The 21,726-nt window shown below is 48.5% G+C and overlaps 1 protein-coding gene across 1 annotated transcript; it reads right to left on the bottom strand.

Annotated features, from left to right (window-relative positions):
* Positions 1 to 928: 928 nt before the first annotated feature.
* LOC144167783 (uncharacterized) lies at positions 929 to 16,668 on the bottom strand. Its single transcript, XM_077696962.1, has 6 exons — positions 16,204 to 16,668; positions 14,090 to 14,268; positions 11,551 to 11,688; positions 10,961 to 11,076; positions 9,409 to 9,549; positions 929 to 2,241 (listed from the first exon to the last, which is right to left on the bottom strand). Exons 1-6 carry the CDS (start codon positions 16,398 to 16,400, stop codon positions 1,363 to 1,365), a joined length of 1,650 nt encoding a protein of 549 aa, XP_077553088.1. The 5' UTR covers positions 16,401 to 16,668; the 3' UTR covers positions 929 to 1,362.
* Between the last annotated feature and the right edge of the window lie 5,058 nt (positions 16,669 to 21,726).

Here is a 21,726-nt window from a genome sequence, read left to right on the forward strand (position 1 = left end):
TGGGCTGGAGGGTCATATACATGTGACAGGCACGCTAAAACACATCGCTGAACATCGTCCCAAATATTCAAATAAAAACAGAACTACAGGCCTATATCACTTGGCACCTTATTCCACAAACTAATGATGAAAGGAAAGAACTAATCTTTGAACACATTTGTACGGCAAGGTATTTCACGAATTTTCCAACTATGGTCACGCCGTCTAGATAAAAAATGAGGGGTAACCAGGAAGATGTCAGGATTAATGCCAGTTTTTTTTTTTAATAGATACGATAAAGCAAATTGAGTTTGACGTGCTGCCTGCGTTCTTTTAGGGGTTCCCGGTTAAGCTGGTTTTTAAGTAATGTAATACTGGATCGGAAATTGTAATCACCCGTGGAAAATGGCGGCACGGTTTTGTGCACGTTCTAACATTTCGCATAAGTAGACAAGTTGCGGTTCCCAAGCGGGGCAGGTGTACTTCATTGTGGACCTTATATGGGTGAAATAAAGAATTTTTTTTAATTTAGGAGGGGCAGCCCTGAAATTGCGCCGAAGAAAGTTAAGCGTACGGGAGACAGAACAACCAACATGCTCAACCTGTCTTTTCCAAGAGAGGTTGGATGAGAAGTAAATACCGAGGTACTTAAAATCTGTAACTGGTTTAAGGGGCACATTGTCAAGGACATATTTCGACATAATGAGACTAGTAGCCTTTACTACACGGGTCCAATTCAGTCTGTTCGAAACCACACGCACACGAACACTCACACGCATACGCACGCACGCAATCACGTGCGCACGCATACACGCACGCGCATGCACACACGCTTAAACACACACGCACGCACGCACATACTCGCAAGCACAGCAGACGGGCACATGAAAAGAGCATATTTAGACGTTCTGCGAGTTCATCAGAGTCACTATTTTTTCATGTATTATGATCATTTATTGAGGCAACATTCTTTGTTCTGTGAACGTATTATTAACATGCAAGCTTTGCGTGTGAATCGAGGCGTGTTTCGCGTTACAAGTTTAGTTTGCGAAGCAATAACAAACCGAGAAACTCTCTAAAGTTGGCACATATTCCCGAGCCGGCTTGATCCCCGAAACTAACAATAAAGGTCAGCCTTGGCGAGTAACTTCTGTACAAGTTATTTCGTAAGTAAACGTCACGTAACAAAAACGAAAATACGTCGTGTAACTGTTCCATAGAAGTCGCCCGTTGAAACGACCCGACTGTCGGAACTACAACAGCTATTATATTTTAGAGAATACATCTAACTAAATAGCTCCACGCATTTTTTATAACTTCTCGGTCGTCGCTCTTAAGGGTATCTGCAGGAATACCAAAGTGTCTCAAAATAGCGCTGACGTCCTATTCTTCGGCCGTTTCCTCAACAGGCGAGACGGCAGCACTCCGCAGCCTACTTTTCTTGAGCGAATCATAAGAGCGACAAGGTGACGCCGGCTTCTTCGATTTCCCAGCGAATGGATGACCACCTTCTGTGTGCCTGGGTCCTTTCGAGGAGGAGCGTTCTTCCGGGGAAATGCTGCTAGAGGACGGTGGCGGGCTGCTTTTCCCACGCTTGCCACTGGTCTTGGTCACCGTACGCCGGGGCGTCCCTGTGGCTAGCCTCGACGCTGAGCTCGGCGACGGAGTGTCCGACCTCCCGCTGATTCCGCCACTCTCCCCTGTCTTCTCCAAGCCAGGCAGCGGCGGCGGAGGAAGAGAGGGCTGACTTGGAGTAGTCTCGGAGGCATCTGGGACGGGAGATGTTTTCGTAGATGACTCAAGCGACGTGGAACGGGACGGTGTAGTCGCCGATCGCGGAACAGAAGACGAGGATGATGTGCCGCGGCGGCCGAAGGCGAGGCTCTTTCCCAGGGAGCGCTTCAACAGACGCCCGAAGGTCTTGGAGGTTTGGGAGGCCGAAGATTTGGGACGCCTGTCGGATGCAAAGGGCTTGTCGTCCTCCACCTGGATGGACACGTCACGGCTAGCGTACGGAGCGGGGGTGGACCAAGGGCCGCCATCGAAGTCGAGTTCACCAGAAGGCGTGGAAGTTAACCCGGCGCCCTCCGTTGTTAGGGTCGCAATGGAGGATGCGGTCTTTCGATGAGACATCGAACCATATGCGAGCGAGCTTCCGGCCTTACGGGCAGTGGCGGCTTCCTGGTGTGGCGACTGAGCCCGAAAAGGCGTCGTTTCGGGCGGCGCTGCTTCCTTTTTACCTGATTCTTCCTTCCCGGCCTTCTACAGGTGGTGAGCCAAAAAGAAGAGACATTTGTTAATTTTTCATAAGAATTAACGCTTTCTGAAGCATTGCTGAGCCCGTCGATTTTTGAAGCAAAGCTTTCTACCTCTATCAGCTAAAGGTTCTTTCGCGGCGTGCGCGACAAGAAACTCCCAACGCGGCTGCGGAGGGTAGGGCGTTTTTCTCCCAGAGAGCACAGTGTAGATGGCGCGGCGAATTTACCCAGCGTTCCCCGCGCGCTCGCGCGGGCGGGCGCATCAGTGCTACCCGGCTTTGTCTTCTGCTTTAGAGACGGTTGTTTTGGGCCTGTTTAGGGGCAGCTTCGCGTCCATTGCGCACTTCCTTCCCACGGCTTGATTAGATTGTTCGACAGCACTTTCTGGGTATTTCGGAAAAGACAGAATGAAGTGGTCCCACGGTAAAGGTACGTTAAAGTTTGGTTTTCAGGGCACGAAAACAAAATGTAGAGACCACATGCAGACATCTGACCGCTAAACAAACACTACCTTTTGCGCACTGCTTGCCACGAATGGGGCTCCGTTTTCTAAATTGGTGAATACCAATTCGGTTGTGTTTTCACAGGTATTACAAAAGCGAAACGAGAAACTGGTTCTGATAAATGGCGGTTATAAGAGTTCCCTCAGCTTTCTCGCAATTTTCAAATTCACTAAACTAACTAGTTTAAATCGGTATAAATGGGAATCACTAAGCTCACATGCCGCATTGTTTCGGTGTCCGCGCTTGTGTCGCGCGGTGATGTACCCCCAAGCTAGCACATCAGAATGGCTAGGTTCCGCTGTCTCACCCTTCCAAACACGCTCCTCTCCGTTTTCTTCCTCCGGACTCACGCCCGGGCTACAGCGGCGGCTTCCGCCGCTCTAGGCCGACCGTGGCCGAAGCTGCTGCTGCGTTTGGGACGCCGCCCCCGCGAATTCCAGGTAACGGCTGGTAGAATTTCTCGTTTCACTCTTTGTAGAGTCGCTATGTGAATTCAAGTGACGTCACATGGGCAATTGTTGTGGGGTCGTTTACAGCTCTGCTTTCCAACCCCCTTCAGAGCGTGGATTGGAGCTATTTTTTTAACATGAAAGTGTTTTATAGCGGGGTCCACCAAGATCTGACTGACGTGATATCCGTCACGGAAATGACATCGCCAGAAAAAATTCGATTGACGCGGCTGCGCCGGGATTCGACCTACGAACTCTATCGCCACAACGGGAGGTACGACACGCGCTCCCGACTGCGCTATGAACAGATGCGCGAATAGAACGACGAACGCGCCTTGTATCTTTCCTTTCGGATGGTGCTGCCATCTAGGAGAGGCGAAGCGAAGTCGTGCATCATGACGCTAATTAGCGACGACAGTTGGCTCCTCGATGCCAGCGCCTACGTGTACGGGGGACGCGCAGCGTAAGCTGCGGAGAAGCCGACTTACAGATGTCGCCCCAGTCACAAGGCCCGCTGCTCCTTACCTGCATCGGACCGTGTGTTCACCAAGCGATTCGCTGACAACCCGTTTGGTTTATTTCTCACGAACGGTTTGCGAGCGCCTGTGGTTTCAGTGGGATTTGCGCAATGCTCCGGCGCGTGCAATCCGGTGTCTCACGTTGATGCGTATAACGGTGCCATACCGACGAAATATAATTAGCGATGTGCAAGATCATATCGGGGCACAATAAACATTAAACTCTTCCTGGGAAGGCACATTTCGTGTTTTACCGGTTCCTATGGAAGAGGGAACGACCACATTTTTTGTAGTTAAGAGAAAATTCAGTTGGAAACACATTTAAAACAGTTCAACAACCAAGCTTCTATGCTTTAGTGTGAAAGCACTATTACCCCTCCTGTGCCGGTTTCGCGAGAAATTTAAGATTGTTTTGGGGCAGCTGTTTCGTGAGGCCTAGGCGCTTCATTGTACCTATTTTGCAAGCGAGATTCCGTTATCCTGTGGGTACAAGCCCGCCACATCCTATACGCACCCAGCACCACCCACCGGCTGACTTCGAATATTCTTATAGTGTAGAGCAACTGCTGAAAGGATGCCGTTGTATACGGCCTCAGTAGCCGTATGGGTAGAACCACCGGTTTTCGCACGGACGGCCTGGGCAGTGATGTTCCGTACTGAAAAACTCTCTTTTCTCGGTTCAGAAATTCCCTTTTTTAGCATATTTTCCCCGCACGTTTCTCAAGAATTTTCTGCAAAATTCCCTGCGTTCTCTTTCTTCAGCTGAAGGATCTCTACGTTGATTTCTGTTCGGTTTTCGGCGTTAGCCACCGCCACCTATATCTACTACTTTACGTAGGCTTCCGGATGCAGTCGCCGTTCAGAGAATGAGTTTCAGCGTGAACTAAATTCCACTACATCTGCCGCTCAGCAGCATTCGACTACGCATTTCACTGTTTTTACCAAACACAATGCTTCCTATGCCAAAGATCTAAGTAAAAACTGCCCGTATGAAAAAAAAACAAGGCATTGCTGGGTAATCGCGGTAATTTTAGTTCAGTGCTGGTACTCTGGCGCCATCTCTTGTTGTCTGCAAGTACGCGCACTAAGGCACACCTGATTTGTATGGGGCACAGGATTACATGCGAACAGGCTTCAACCCTTCAGCCGCCGCAACTTCACGCTTTAATAGCACTTCCTCATGGAGTGTTCTTCCCTCTATGATGACTCCTGTTTCATGAACTGTATTGGAAGTGGTCTCGGATGTTTGTGGCTTGCGGGAACACGACTACGGATATTTGAACATAAATCCGACGCAGTGTTAAGGAAACTTCTTAAAAGAAAACAAAGTAATAAAGGATGCGAAGTCCGGTTACTGACATTATTTTTTTTTTACTTCATGACTCCTAAAATTTCCTGCATCTATTAAAGATTCCCGTTTTCCCTTTTGGGCAAAATTACAGCCGAAAATTCCCCGCACGGAACATCACTGGGCCTGGGTTCGAGTCCGCGCAGTACAAAACTTCTGCAAGACGCGTGATTTTTTTTTTATTCTTAAATTTTAATTTGGGGTAATTCTATGCTTTTTTTTTCGTAAATACGGGTGGTTTCGTATCTTTTGGGTCGGTTTAACTGCCGGGCGCCGCATTACGTTACATTTAAATACGTTCCGTATCGCATCATAAGTTCTTGGCTCATACCTATCTCGAACAAAAATATCGCGTTTGGGGAAGCCTGTTTCGCGTGTTTCGTGAAGCCTTCTGTATTTTCCCGTGTATGACTCTGTTGCGCTCGGGTTGATCAGTAGCAGAAGGCGACACGGAAAGGCAATGGCCAACGTCATCAACCACTTCTGAAGCTACGCGTACTATAGGAGTACGGCGTTACTTGGCATGTCGTAAGGATCAGCTTAAAAATAACCTAACGCTAAGTCTAAACATAGGACGTTGGGCTTAATGTTACCCTTAGAAGTAACGCAGTTATCCGGCACCCATTGGAAAAAGTGCTACGTCAGGAGACGGCGAACGGTTGACGTCGTACGTTCCGCCCAGACTATTTAAAAGCAAGCCCGACAGCCGGTAGCCCGTTCGATGGCTCGTCATGCGGAAGTGCCCGAGCGCGAGGCGCGAGCTCGGCCCGTGCCACCGTTCCCGTGCAGTGGCCTCTTTATTGCTATCATCATTGTCGTTCCTCAACATAAATCTTTATAATTGCGTAAATGGAAATAATTGGTCAAATGGAAGTGAAAACGGAATCCCAAACATACAATAAAACAAGAATACAAAATCATAAGGAACTAACGAAGTGAAAAATAAGCATCTTAAACACTGACCTCACAAAACGAGCAAAAAGTTGGCTAAGTTAAGTCGTTTAATTGCTATAATAGTGTAAAAGCATACCTTTGGCATGCAAAAACAAAGGAAAACTATATATGAAACCATCAACGTATTTGCCTATAAAAAAACTCAGTAAATACAAGCGGTGGAGGACGCTGCGCATTAGTAGGTACCTAATTCTCTGGGTTTCTGCAGGTTCTTTTTTTTTCCCTATACCGCTCCATAGCAGCTCCGTTTTTTTGTGTGTGTGTTTTTCCCGTTAACTTTAAACGGCGAAAGCAGTTCGGAACTGCCTACGGACTGCGCCGAACCAATGGCGAATTCATGTGTGGGCTATAGGGGCTGCATCGTCGGACACCCAACTTTCAGGGTCCCCGCTAGACCACTTCAAAAAAGTTACTGAGCGTGCTTTCTACCCACGTCGGCAGAAAAAGTAAAGCACGTTGAAGACCGCTCAATGTAATTAACCTTAGCACAGCGTTATATGGGCTCGGAAACCTGCGTGAGTACACCAGTCTGTGTGCTTGGCAATGATGGCTTGGACATTCAGGCTAGGGGATTGGTAAAAGCGGACAAGAGCGATATTGACTCGGCTTTTTCCGCTGAACTGATCGAGTTTTCTTTTTTTTTTCACTATCTAGAGAGTTGCAGCTGCCAAGACAGTAGGGCGAGTGGCCTGGTCAAAGCTTTACTGCAAAAATGTACTGTATACGTCTATCTAATATCTCAATCGTTCTCGGGCTATTCCCAGCAATTCCTGCAGCAAATTGCGAAACAGCACTCCTTTTGAAAACGCTCCTTAAGAACTGCTCGCTCTCCGTTCTCGGCGAGAGCAAGTTGAAATATTTCGCCCTCATATCCATCGAAAGGGACTTCCTGAGAGATGTTTCTTTTGATGGCGCAAATGCGTGAATTGGCGAGTTTTAATAACCGCAAGATGCCGTTTTGAATGTTATATTCGTTAATGTTTTAACTTTTCGGCTAGTTTCGTTCGTTTGATTGTTTCTGATCAATGTACAGGGCGAAGTAAGTTGTCATTTGTTCCAACTTTGTCGCAAGTGACGAAGGTTTACTGACGCAACACGCATCACGGCAGTTCACCTGCCGTCTTCGTCTCATCAACCGACAACTATATCCGACTGTCTTGAATGCGCATCAACCTCATCCCCGTTTATCGAGCTTAATTACCTCCGCTACATTCTTCGCCAGCCACCAGAAGAATGGACTATATTTACGGGCTAGGAGACGGCGCTACAAACCTATACGACGTTCTAGCGGATTCAGCCTTCACGAGCATGTATCCCGCGACATCACCTATACCTGCACCATCTATCCTACGTCACCGGGCACCGTGTGACACTGCGATGGACACCTGCACTCTGCGACATTCTGGGCAACGAAAAAGCGGATTAGGCAGCTCGCAGTGGGTCACAGTTGAGAAATTGAAGGAAAATTTTCTTTACAAAGGACGAGGCCGCAGCGCTATAGGAGCTTCCCTTAAAGAAATGAAACCGCCTCCGGTCCTTCCCTGACACTCAGCCCCCCTTTCTGCACCACATAGACACTGGCCTGAGAATGAGGCTACCAAAGTGTATTCTTCTTCGGCTTGAGACTTTTAATAATCGGTTGTCTCAACGCAGCACCCACGAAATGTTACCGTCATCGCATCGGGCAGACCACAAATCTTTATTGTAACAACTGTGTATCGCCGGAAACAGTTAGCACACCTTGCGATAGTGTCCGGCATACAACCAGGTAAGAAACCACCGGACACAAAAGGTCGCGTGCCTCAACCGTAGATCTACATCTATAAAATCTCGTTTTGGGCCCTGGTCGCCTCCATCATCTCAACGAAAAGTTTTAACTGCATTACTATTTGATTATTTATCCGACATTTACGCTGCTAATAGGATTTAGGACTAAATTTCCTCGTGCTGTGAAACCATGCGGACAATTACGCCACCCACTCAAAGCCCCATTTTAACTTTTTTTTTTACTTCTCCCTTTTTCCCTCTCTCTTCCGCCCTGCTTCTTTTAGGGTCTTTATCCCCTCCGCCTCACGCCGCAGATAACCATTGTGGGAATGCTGAATTATTCCCGCATTCCTCCAAGGAGGTCCCGCTCTCGCGACGGGTGTCGCGGCGCGCCTGAGCGGCGGGAGGCGAGACACGGCTGTTTCGTTTTCCCGTGCGCCGCGTAGCCCGCGGGGCGCGCTGCTGTCCGTCGAGGGAGCAGAGGAAGTGGGGGGGGGGGGGGGGGGGGGGGGGGGGGCGAGGGGGGGTGTCGTCTTCTGTTTTCCGCCAAAAAACCCGAGGGGACGCTCTCTCGGGTCCTGACCACGGAAGGAAAGAGACGTGCGCCACCCCCGCTCCGTCGACCAGGGCCCCTTTGTTCTCTGTTGGAGCGCCCCCAGCCCGGGTAAGCCTGACCGACCTTTTCTATTTTTTTATATTAGCATAATAAGATTAGCCAGTGTGTTTTTTGTACTTTTTAGTTTAATAAATGTGTTTGATAGAGTTCAGGTCTCCGTTTTCGGCCGAACCCGCCGTGGCCGCTGTCCAGCGCGCCGCGGGTTGGGATCGCTAAGTTTCTCGCGCGGGAGCCGCTAGGCGAAGCCCGCTTGCCAGGCTGAGCGAATAAGGCGACCCCATACCATGTAGCCGACAACATGCCGGCAGCTCTCTCTCTGCTTTCCTCTAATAAAGAGGTCCGTCTCCCTCTCCGTATGGTTATTTCAATGTTCAAATTTTATTCCAACGTTCAACGTGAAGCTTTAATTCCCAATGTTTCTTGTCTTGAATAAAACCCTCTTCTGCTCTTTGGACTGTGCTCCGTTCCGATGCGGCACTTCGCCTAATTGTTAATTCGGGATGGAGTCACGATTAAAACATATCAACGTGTACGCCAGATAATAATAAATAGATATTATTAGAAATCTTAATATTAAAAAAATTAATTTCTCAAACCCACCAATTGATGTTCATTTACCACTTATCAGCGAGCTAACTTGTTGGCTTTGCAAAATTTAGTGTCTTAAACCAGTCATTATTAAATCGTCATCGTCGTCGTCATTGTCATTAGGGCCCGGCCCAAGGATGCTTTTAATCCCCTGGCTCCGGAATTGCTAAATTCGGCACTGCTCCGAACTGCTCAGGGCTGGCAAATAAAATTTATTAAATATAATTGCAAACAGGGAGAAGATCTAGTTACACATCAGTAACACTACCCTGAAACATCCCACAAAGTTAATTTTTTGAACGTGGGCCTAAAACACCAAAGGGGTGTCTGTTAGATTTCTCGCCTAACTTTCTCGATTTGTTCTATTTCTTTGCGTCCATCACATCCTTTTTCTAAGCGACTTATTTTGCGCGCGTGTTTTGAAGTACCTTTTCAGATTCCACCGCAGTTGGAGCGTGGGCCCGGTATCCAGCAGCTGCGGTCGCTAGGGCTCTGGCGCGACTTTCGATTCGGTGGAACATGGACTTGTGTGGCTCCTTCGTGGTGGATTGGGTCACCTTAGAGTGAAGCTGCACAAAAGGCATTAGCAGTAAACAAAATTAAACTAAATCAGGAATTAAATTCGGTATCATTATCAGGCCGGGCTCCACAGTTTTGAGTTCGTGGGCCCTTGTGTTCGCACGTAGCCTTAAAAATGTCGTGAAGCCGATACACAAATCTGCCTGAATCAAACAATATGGCGGTTCATCATCTTCACCAGCTCCATGGCATTCGTTCCAGGACGCAGTCCTTTCAACCAATATTATCCTGTGTCGCCCGACTTTATTTTCTGCCGCCGAATTTCCTGATAAGACAGCCCTACACCCAAGTGTATGACAGCTGCATCTTACGGGTACTCCCCTACGCGGCAGAAACGTGGGGGCTCACTAAGAGGGTTCAACTTAAATTGAGAACGACTCTGCGGGCAATGGAACGGGAGATGATAGGTGTAACATTAAGGGATAAGAAGAGAGCGGAGTGGGTCAGGGAACAAACGCGTGTTAAGGACATATTAGTAGAAATTAAGATTAAGAAATGGACCTGGGCAGGGCATGTAATGCGAAGGCAAGATAACCAGTGGTCATTAAGGGTAACAGAGTGGATCCCTAGAAAAGGCAAGCGTTGCAGGGGGTGGCAGAAAGTTAGATGGGCGGATGAGATCAAGAAGTTTGCGGGATAAATTGGTCGCAGTTAGCACAGGACCGGGATAATTGGAGAATAATGGGAGAGGCCTTTGCTCTGCAGTGGGCGTAGATAGGCTGCTGGTGATGATGATGATGCTGACACCCAAGTGTTAAGTCTCACCTTGCGTGCCACACCATCTCTTGGTTTTAATTTCGCTATTTTTATTTGCCACCAGTGCGAATTGGCTATATTATCTTCTTTTTATAGGTAGAAGCGACCTACTGCGTATTACTTTATATTGCCTCCCGAATACACCCCAGCTAATACTAATTGTACTACTGATTTATTTTGAGTTGTTTAGACCAAAGCTGACAAAGTGTCCAAGAACGTCATATTCCCTCACCGCTTCTGGTGTTTCATTTCCTAGGCAAGAAGGAAGGCTTTCCTCGCGTTTATTAAACATTGCTTTTGATCTTTTGATCACATTTCTACCTGTAAGCTACTTAGGCAGGACCGCGGAGCTCTTTTAGTAGCTGCATAAAACCATAGAAGGAGTGTTCCAAGCAAAGCCTTAGATGGCGCTGAGTTCGCACAGGAAATGCCGGGCTCGTCCCCAGAAGGGAACAGAACCTCACAAAAAAAAAAAAAAAAGAAGATCCGCCTCCTTACAGAAGGGCCGATTCAGCTGTACACCAAAAGTTACACATTGGCAAAGTTGGCGCGGCATCTTTGAAATATATGTAAGCGAAGAAAGTGTTGCCAAAGACGAAATTATCCGCAGCCACAAAAAAACCGCATCATCGCAGCCAAACTCACGCGCCAGTTGCGCAGCATCTCGCGTCCCACCGCGTCCAGCGTGAGCAGCACTACTAGGATGGTGCCAGCGGCGACGAGGAAGCCGATCATCTCCAGGCCCAGGTTCATGGAGTGCGCTGCAGGCGATCGGAGCCGATTTGCCCGCATGCACAGACACGGTACACACGCGCGCAATCGCACTATCGGCAGCGGAAGCTTCAGGTCTTCCTTGGTCATTGCTACAAAATTGACATCAGCATCATCAGCCACTGGGTCACATAAACCCCCACTCCACTGCACTGCTAGATTGCCCAGTTGGGGCTGTTTTATTGACAATGAAATTATCTCGCTCTAAAATGATGCACCTTCCCGTTTTCCCACATACGCCTTTTTGCGTGTGTGTGTGTTAGACACCTACGATGCAACCCCTACTGCTTTGCGTGTTCTTCCTTTTGTCCTTGAGCGGTCCGTGGGATGCTTTGGCGAATTTACAGACCCTCGTCGCGAAACGGCGTAGTGTCACGCTAGCTGCAGTCGCAGTAAAACTCCATCCCAACAAGCACCGAAGATACAGTATTCTAAAACTATTACCACGAATCTTCATCGCTCACCGCACAGCGCATGGGAATCCCTGTACTCGTCAGAGTTGTCCAGGCAGTTCTGGGTTTCGTCGCAACGCAGGTTCTCCCAGATGCAGTCGTCATTCTTGCACAGGAACTGGTCCGGGTAAGGGCAGCTCGTCCAGTTTCCTAGAAACGGGAAAAACGGGAAGGAGCAGCAATTTAACGGTGCTTTTGAAGAGGGCTAAATAAGGGCGGAAAACGGGGATTAACCGCTGCTGCATTTCCCGTCCTAGCAGCAGCGTAGCGGAAGCCCTGCTTCAACACATCTTTAAAATTTCGCCTTATTTGTCAACAAAGACCGGGGGACACATTATGTTGATAATCATCGTAACAATAATAATTGTCATTAAAAACTGCCATGTGCACTTCGCGACTAAGGCATCTCCTCTATATCTTCAACCACTCCTGGCGCGTGATTTGCGAGTCTATTCTTTGCTTCCGATTTATGGCGCTTCAGGGTTTCTTTACATCCTTTGCCTTTTTATGCCTCATCTGCAATCGCTTGGTCCACCGGCTTTCCATCATTCGCGTTACATGGCCTGCCCAACCCCAACTCTTGCGGTTAACATGAGCTGGATTGTATGCAACCTGTTTATTCTCTAATCCCTGACCCAGTATTTTTTTGCATAATTCATACCCCTAGCATTCTTATTTCGACGCTTCGTTGCGCCGACGTACTCTTTCTTTTCCAGGTGCTTAGTAAGGCCCCAAGTTTCAGCTATGAATGTCATGGCCGGGAGTACACGTTCGTTGTACAAACTGCGTGCACGGACGCTGCCGACTACGCTCGCATGGATACGATGACAGCGGTCGTCAGCACATGCACCGAGCATGTCGCCAGTGTCACACTTACTGGAATCAACACTACCCAAGCAGAAGCAGCCATCGCTCTTGCCATTGCCCACACCTCAGCCGATACAATCACTGTATGTGTGATCTAAGAAGGTTCAGCTGGTTATTCTTAGCTTTCCTGGTTGTCTGGGATTAGCGCCGCTCAGCCTCATGGCGACGCCTCTTTGCTAGACGTTTCTCCCTTTGCTCCGGTGTCTCCGCAGCACGTTTAGCCTTCTTCTGTTCGTTCTTCCTACGTTCAACCTCTAATTTCCAGGTAACTACTTCGAGGTCTGATTAGTTAAGCTTCTTCGCTCTTCTGCGCCGCTGAGCAGCAATTTCGCTCTTCTTCTCCATGGTTAAGGTGGCTAGAATGGGCCACCTTACCATGGTTATGTATACCCCCACTGATACCTCTGCGCGTGTGCACAAAATGAGAGACGCTATCAAGCGGCTCCGGCGCAGCGTCAGACTTGGCTACTGCGCAACGGAGGCGCACAGCTGGACACACGCCAGCGCCAGTGCATCTGCCGCGGCTATGACGTCACTCCTCGGGAATGCGCAGACCGGCGAGGCGCGCGCGGCGGCGGCGGCTCCGGCGCGCCAGCTGTGCGCCGTGTGAGGTCACTTCTCCTCGCACATGCGCAGCATGGCTCTCCAGGAAACACGCGAAACTGCTCAACGTCGGCCAGTGTAGATCAAGCTACAACAGCGCTCGCAGCACCCCGTTGTGGCAGTGTTCCAGGTTGCAGAGTTAAAAAAAAACGTTCCAGTAGATAGCGCGAGCAGTGGAACGCGAAAAAATGAATTAACGCTTACGGGAATTTATCTGCTGGCTTCGAGACATTCTGTGAAGCTTAGCCTTGCGATTAAGGAACGCCAGGCAGCTTCGCTGTTGACGTCAGCGTTCGCGACGTTAAATCAGTGAAGCTGGGCTAATTTTACTAGCGAACTACTGATTCGTATTTGTGAATACTTACCAAGCCAAGCCCATGCCATACTTAATTTACATTTAATTGCCATCAATGAGTTCATCTATGTCAGCCAATTCCGGCAGATGTACTCATGTGTGCGACCTATTCGCAGAAGTAGTGAAAGTGCCACACCGAGCTGCAAACCAGTATCTCAGGTCAAGTACGCGAGGAACACACCGGCAATGCTAGCACCCGGTGGGTCCGCAACGTGGATTGGCTGGAACAGGCGATAATCTATAGAATCTGGTAGAGGATAAGCCAGTTGCTTTTTCGTGCGCTCTCCCTTTTCGCAAGGAGCGCCCCTGACCGAAGCGGGTAGTGAGTCTGTGTGCACTCGTGTTCGGTTTCCTCATAGAACCGAGTGTGTAAACACCTCTGCAGATAAAATGAAAAGTGTGTGCGAGCGTGCGTGTGTGCTCGTCGAAAAGAGTTTAGGTGACAATTTTCGGGACACCCAACGCGCCGCACCGCGGGTCATAAACACCCAGTGATATATGAGAGAACTAGTGAGCAAGCACCGTAAACGCGCGTTATAACAAAGCCATCGAGACAAAAAAAACTGACTTCTTAATAAGCGGTATTTCGTTAAAAGCGGATATTATTCGCGCTCTTTGCACTGGAGTGGGGGCCACGAACTTCGAACAACGCGAAGATTGCAGTAAATTGATTCCGTTATACTGAGCGTTCACTGTATGTGCAGGTCATACGAAAGAGGTGCTCACCGCTGAGGTATATGTTGAACTTCAATTGGTAGCCGACGATGCTCTGCTCGTCCCGGCCCCCGACGGTCAGCCGTATCCTGACCGTGGTCTCATTCGGATCGTGTGGGCTCACGAGCGGATCGGTGGTGAGTTCCGACTGGACGCACGTGCTGGGCACCACGCTCGTGAACCCGCGGTCCCTGCACGCCCCCCAGAGGGCTTACATAATGTCCGCCGTGGCAGTGGTCGTTCCCATATGCGACGCGCAGGCCCCGTGATATATTTGTTATTGAACACGGGGTGGTCCAGAAGCTCTGCACCTTGGGGGTCGCGTTGGTATCAGAGGTACAAACACTGATCGCATTAGCTTCTGCTACACCACGTGTTACGAGAAATCTACTCAAGCCTTCGTCGGGTCCACATTTGAAATTAATTTAGAAGATGCTAGACTAGTTTCAAGCATGGCACCAAAGTGCAAATGCTACAGATAGGAGTCAGAACCACGCCCTCCCATCACCAATGAGCGTCACATTTCAGACTTGTGAGAACAATTATTTACATTTTCTAATCAGCCACCGCGTAATTCGAGAGCTTCAATTCTGATCTACTACATCTCCATAAGATTGGCGAACTTAAGGCTGAAACAGGAAGAGTTTCCTAACGGAGATGAGCATTGGGCACCCGGCGTTAGCGCGTCTAAGGTTGTGACGTGAGAGCATGGGCGGCCCATTCCTGGACGTCTGTACTGCTTGGTTTGTAGTTTTGCCTCGAGAGCCTATTGCTAATAGATCTACCGTCCTTTGGTTAGTTTTCGTGTCTTGCGGTGTCGGGTAGAGACTGCGGCTTTGGTGGAGGAAACTGCGGAGCGGACATTTTGGCGCACTGTAAGGTTGAGAGAACAAGCTTCAACGATTCCGTGGTTGCATCATGTGTTCATGTAATGCACCTCCGTCCACACCCGGTTAAAAAAAAAGGTTTTTGCCAAGAGCGAAACATTATGTTGATTGTAGCAAGCAATAACTACGGGAACAAAGCTAAAAACAGCCGCACAGGTACAACATAAAACTAGATGGGAAGGGGAAAGCGGGCGGGAAAAGTTTATTAACAGGGCAGGAAAAGTTTATTAACAATACCGTTTTGCCACCGGTACGTTCACTATCCCAGCTTTAACACGTTGCGGCATCAAGAAACTGGTTGTGTGACTGACGCTTCTCGACAAGCTTGTGCCTTGCATCGTTGGCTGCTTTTGAGTCCGATCGGAACTGTCAATTACATTATAGGGGGTTGGCAACTACAGACTACCTTTTCGTAGACAGTTTTGGTGAAATGTGCAGGTCAACGTTAAACAAACCGCGAATAAATGATTTAGGAAGTCAACAGCTGAATAAAAGGGCCGCTCAGTCAGCATATTGGCAACCGAAGACACCAATGCGTTTAATTAACAGTGAATAAAGTATAGGCAGTGTATGGAACCCACTATTTGAAGTCGAAATTAAGTTTGCAGTTGTAAAGACCGGGGTGTCTTCGCAGGTCGACCGAAGCGCAAGGAATGCGGTCGCGTCATTGGCGGACTCTTTGACGACAATGTATTCCCTTTTGCTTCGCTTACTGAGGAGCTGCCGTTTGGCCTAACCAACCCCTGCTCTCATTCCCGACGCGTAGCCATGAAAGCAACGTTACAAAAACACCTCGCTGATTCTTTTACTGGAATCCGCAGCTGCACGTACTAGTCCTTGAGGAAGTGGTATATGCTGGTATACTGGTATATACTGGTATAAAGCTGTTATTCTTCTCACGAACGTTCTCTCCGGAACCTTATAATTCTTGACATAAGATGATCGCAAGCTTATAGAGCCTCTTGTATCATCGACTCGAGTGGCATACTTACCTTGCCTTCGTTCTGCTCACCAGAAAAAACCATATAACAAAACAAACGTACCATTTAAGTGGCGTTCGGACATTTGTTTAGCTGCGTTTTATTTTCTCCGGTCTGGCAGAAACGATGGCTTCCCAAAATATTGAAGAACGATTCCAAAGATGGCGGACAAAATCAGCGGTAAACAACTTTTCGGATTTTTCCCGGAAAAGTCCTGACGAGAGCTGTTTTGCAGTATTCTAGTAAGAGAATAGAGTACCTGGATTCTCGTATCACAGTGACTGTGTCGATGCAGGCGCTCTCGGACGACGGCTGCTTCCCGGGCATCATCAGGTGGGCCGGCGTGTCCCGCAGGTGGACAGAAACGAAGTGCATGATGACTCCCGCGCTTGCGGGCACCATGATGTCGAGGTCGCAGTGTGGCAGCAAGTCCCGCGTGGCCAGCAGCCAGACCATCAGTTCGCCTATCGATCCTTCGCCCGTCTCGTTCGCCCACACGGTGAAAGGGTTTGCCGTGCAGAAGGCGCTGCCAAGGTCTGCGCCGTGGCGGCAAAACAGGCTGACACCCGTGCAAATGGATGTCCGCGTATTTTCCAAGAAATGGAAACGCGATTAGGTACGACGCATCGGGGATACAAGCTCCTTTTCCGCAAAATAAAGCGGTCAAGCTTGCTGATGACTAAACACTGCAACAGTGCAAATGGGACTCAACGTTGATGTTTCATGGGCTCAATTAACGGGTGCATGCGCGGCTACTTGCGTAGTAGTGGAACGCTGGCCACTGGACTGGACAGCCTTGAGTCGTGCGCCGAAACCAGCACACTGTCGCTTCGTAATGGTTTAGCGGGATTTGTAATATTTCAGCAACTATGCCACCACGACTTAGCGAATGAAACACAGAGACGAAACAAGAGCGCTGGCGTCAGCGTCTAATGCATCTATTCATGTATTTGTGCTGTTTATTTATTCAGCCCTAGAAAGGTTTGTGGATTTCGAACTCAAAACAGCAAGGGGACTTTACTCTATTGGTGCCCAAGGCCGTTTCAAATGCGGCCAAACCATTCGGGCATTCGGTGAAGTGGGGCTTGTTAACTTCATATTTGGCTGTCCTTCACCTCAGCCTCGTTTCATAGGTTTAGGTGGACGTACAGTCATGGACAATTCAAATGCGAACCGCGGAGCGCATGGCCAAAGATACTGGTGCCGTCACCTGGCAGCGGCTGTGGAAAACGCACGGACATGCGCAGTTGAGATGACGGGAGTGAGGCTGCGTGTCCCACTGCGATATGTTGCCCTTTCCTCGTTCGCATGCTTGCCTTGTCGCCATGCCGCAAGAGTGCTGCAAGCACTGCAAGTACTACCGCCGCTGCAACTGAGGGTGTTGGTCGCGTTGAGAGCAACGCGGCGCGTAATTGCTTGCGAATGTGGCCAGTGCTTGCGTGGGGAACGCGTTCCCGCTCCCTCAAGGCATACTGTTGAGCTCATCATGCTTTCTTGAAAAAAACCAGCGTGCATAAATGGAGACAAAAATAAATGCATGCCGCCTAACTTCTGATGGCACCGCATTGTTTTGCGTTCGTGGTGCAGTGGCTCGGGAATTGAACAATGAGCTGGCCGCCAACAAGAATGCAGCTTTGTGCGACGGAGTCATGGCTGAGTCACTTGGCGGATTCAGTACTTGTAGCAAATTGATATACCACAAGAATTCGTATCCAATCATATACATCAACTGCAAGCATTGTGTGGGCTGGGAAAATCGAATTCTAATATTCACAAAAATTAAGAAGATATGCAGGTCCAACCATTCTATAGGCCAGTTGCCCTTGCACGTCAATTTTGGCGGCCCGATTTTTTTTTTTTTTTTTTGACAGGCACCTCACTTCTTGCAGAAATCCGCGGAGCGGGCATTACTGAGCATGGTGTGGGCGTTACCCAGGTGTACATCGTTATCTCATCAAGTTACTGCCTTCCACATGCAAAGCTAAGTCGGCAATGTGACGCCGGCACACACGGGACACAGGCGCTCGTGTGAGCCGAGCACACAGTCGCCGCAGATTTTATCTCGCGCCGCATCGCTAACAATTGTTTTCAGCGCTCTGGCGGCATGGCGACAAGGCAAGCATGCGAGCGAGGAGAGGGCAACATATCGCAGTGGGACACGCAGCCTTGCTCCCGTCATCTCAACTTCGCATGTCCGTGCGTTTTCCACGGCCGCTGCCAGGTGACGGCACCGGTATCTTCGGCCATGCGCTCCGCGGTTCACATTTGAATTGTCCATGACTGCACACATCATATGTGGTCGACGTGATGCGCCTAAACTTTAAACGATACTTCAAAGGGACCCTGCAACACTTTTTTCAACTTTTTTCTCAATCTTTACTGCTTTCAGAACGCAGTAAACAAACAAATCCATCACTTAGATTAGGTGGCCACGAAGTACCTCAGCCAAAAATTACTGCTCTGTGTCCATCAGACAACTTGGAAACATGTTCAAAAGATTTTTCGCTTTCCCTGGACTTGGCTTTCTTTAGGCGCTCGAATTGCGTCATTACAGCAATGTAGCGGCTATTGGCCGCTTCCCTTCTGTTGCAGCAATGAACGCATTCGATAGCCACTTTAAAAAGAAAGCATCACGAGTAAAGCAGGAAGGGAAGGCGCATCTGCTGCGACGAGCAAATCACGCAGTGCCGCTCCGGGCTGTTCTTTAACAATGATTCTAGATGCGAAGGAAATAGCGAAATCGCGTGCAGGAAGTGTTGCAGAGTCCCTTTAAAGGGAGGATACGTCTGCGTTAGGACTGCGTGAACAACATTTGTGGATCGACTCTTGTAACAAAGGAATCATGGTTCAGTTACATTTTGCTCATAGCTCTGGTGAAGCCATGCAGCAAATAAAAACAGAAAAAGGGTGTATCTGGGACTTCACGAGAGCCCGCTTGCTCAAAGCCCAATTCACAGTCCAATCTTATTAGCAGACTTATTTGGGGTCTCATGTTCTCTAGGCTATAAGACGCTTTCTGGAAACTTATAATACAGCGAATGAGACTCTAAATAAGATTGCGATAAGACTGTGAATAAGCCTGCTCGGAGTAGTGTTATTCACATACATGGTGACCCAACATCCTCGGTAGGTCATCTCACGCGACGTAGCATCTCTGCGCCGTTTTCTGCGGCACGCAGTGTACGCTCCCCATGCTTTTTCGGTGCGAAAGAGGCCATGCGCAGGCTGTTTCGAAATCGTCTGCTAAGCGGCGCAGCTGTTGCGACATCATCTGCTAAGCGCCGCTTGCAAACGATTGCACACGACTGCAGACGAGCAAACGATTTAAATCGTATTGTTTCCTCGCAGCGTTTGTGTAGGTAGGATAAAGCAGCCATTCATACAGCCTCCACACTGCTGTTCAACCGAGACGACAGTACAGTTCTGTTGGAAGACGGAGGATGAAACACTAACAAATAGAATAGCTCTCCAACGTCCAGCTTCCCCAAATTTGAGAGAACTACCACTCCCATACTGGCTTTCACATTGTACGAGACCAATGAATGATGCAAATATGGCGTAGGGATCGAGCAGAGCTCTTCGATGTAGGCAGTTGCGAAACTCAGCCTCAAAAAACGGCCCGCACCTGGACCCCCCTGCTATGGATCGTACGTACGGTGGTGCCCCTGCGGCCGCCGCACGCACTATTCAGAAAACAAGCTAGCTATTCAAACTAAAATTTAACGTTAAATTTTGTTTTTAAGTGCATAATTCTTTATTTTTGTGCTTTCACAAATTATGCATTGCTATGTTAACTCCGGTTTTTAGGTTCCAAGTGTTTCTGCATCCGCGCAACTGCCTCGACCGATTAGGGCTTGTGCGGGCACTCCGGCACAACATACATAGGTCCGACCTGAAGTACTAAATTTGCAGTTATCGTTTGGCCTACAGCACGTTGTATGCCAAAATTAATCAAGCGGCTCTAAATAAGCATTTTCAGCTTGCATAAAGCCGTAGAGGCGACTTCTAATTTATTTTTGTGCCACCAGAAGACCGAAGAGGAACGAAGAAGACCAAAAAGGTGCGCAAGCGACGGTTGATTCCACGGTCGCATTTCTTTTTACTACTCTTGCTTCGATTGTATGTATAACACTTGCACATTGAACACATTGGGCTCCTTTAACATAAAAATTTTACGTAAGCACTCAAATACCATTTTTAGTCCAGGTCATCAAGCGGCGAAGCAAGTTGTATAGTTTATTTTGTCACCAACAGATGGCGCCACGGTAAAACAAGATCCAAAACAGTTGACCAATCGTAAGGCCACTTTTTGATGTATGGGGCCTATGGGGAGTTTCCCTACATCAAGTAACTCTGGGGATCGAGGAGTGCGAGCGAGAATCTAGGCGGTGCTAGAAATGGTATCACCTTAAGCAGTCATTGCATCCCGCCTACTCTTTGGCCATATGCTACTAACAGCAGCTAAGTCCAAAAACTGACAAAATGTCTCGTAATTACCTCGGCGTTTAATTTCGTTTTTCTGACTAATGCGCCACGGCTTGTTTCCGACGGCACAGCACAAGGAGGCTTACTCACTGGAGACTCCGATGGCACTGCCATGACCGCCAGCGGGCAGGAGCCGTTGGCCGAGCACCACGGCTGCCAGGAGGAGGTGGCGCAGGCTCATGGGCTGGGCAGGGCCTCGTAACATAATTTCTTGTGGCACCGTGTGTGTCGCCACGAGCCGCGGTTGGCGCGGACACTGGAGAAGCAGACCCGAGGTCACCGCTAGTTTTCTTCCGTAACGGTCTTCAGGGATCTGCGGGGCAAGAATGAGTAAGCGAATCCGCTGCGAGGTGCTGGTACTGGTGCTGCTGCTGCTGATGATGATGATGATGATGACGAAGACGATGATCCATAGAAGAAGTTGCAGCAGGGTTTGTAGTTGGGCAAGTTGGTACATCATTTAACGAAACAGCGCGATGCACGGGACAAAGGGAAGAAAATTGTAGTTTCTTCCTATTGTCACAGCTGATTTTTTGAATATTTGTTCAGTACTGTTTTCTATTATGTTTACCAGTGTTCTCATTGTAATTCTATTGTCACTTTGTTAATTTGTATAGGAGATCCCGCTTGTGGTCTTCATAACCATGGTACCTCCTCTTGTATATACTGTGTACCCATATCATGTTTGTTTAATAGAACTTATTTTCAATTCAATTCAATTCAAAATACGACACAATCGCTTGTGTCGTCTTCTCTTCCCTTTGTTCCGTGCATCGCGGTGTTTCGGTAAATAGAAGCAGAAGAATAAGAAGAAGAAGAAGAAGAAGAATAAGCAGGAGGTTAGGGTGGTGGTGACGATAATGATGATTAGGGAGAAGAACATACCAAATCGGGACTGAGTTACAAACAGCGCAGGAAACAAGACGACAGGAAGGGCACACAGACACGGCACTGACTAACAACTGAGTTTATTGCCACTAAACAGGCAATAAATACGGAAAAAATAAAGGCGAAATATTCGCTATATCCGGCTCTAGGAAAAACACAAAAAAGACAATGAAACTACCAAAAAATGTACACTAAATTATCTATGGCACAGTAATCTGCATTTCTATAGCATAACTGTAGCAGCTAGCACTCCACTTATATCAAAGCGCCCTACCTAACAGTTGTTAGTCAGCGCCCTGTCTGTGTGCCCTTCCTATCGTCTTGTTTCCCGCGCTGTTTGTAACCCAGTCATGTGCCAACTTGCCCGCCTTCAATCCGTATTGCAGCCAATCGGGACATCAGTGGTTGG

Source organism: Haemaphysalis longicornis, unplaced genomic scaffold (genome assembly GCF_048455015.1).
Source record: "Haemaphysalis longicornis isolate Haplotype H1 unplaced genomic scaffold, Haemaphysalis longicornis Haplotype H1 scaffold_2, whole genome shotgun sequence".
Classification (NCBI taxonomy): Eukaryota; Metazoa; Arthropoda; class Arachnida; order Ixodida; family Ixodidae; genus Haemaphysalis; species Haemaphysalis longicornis.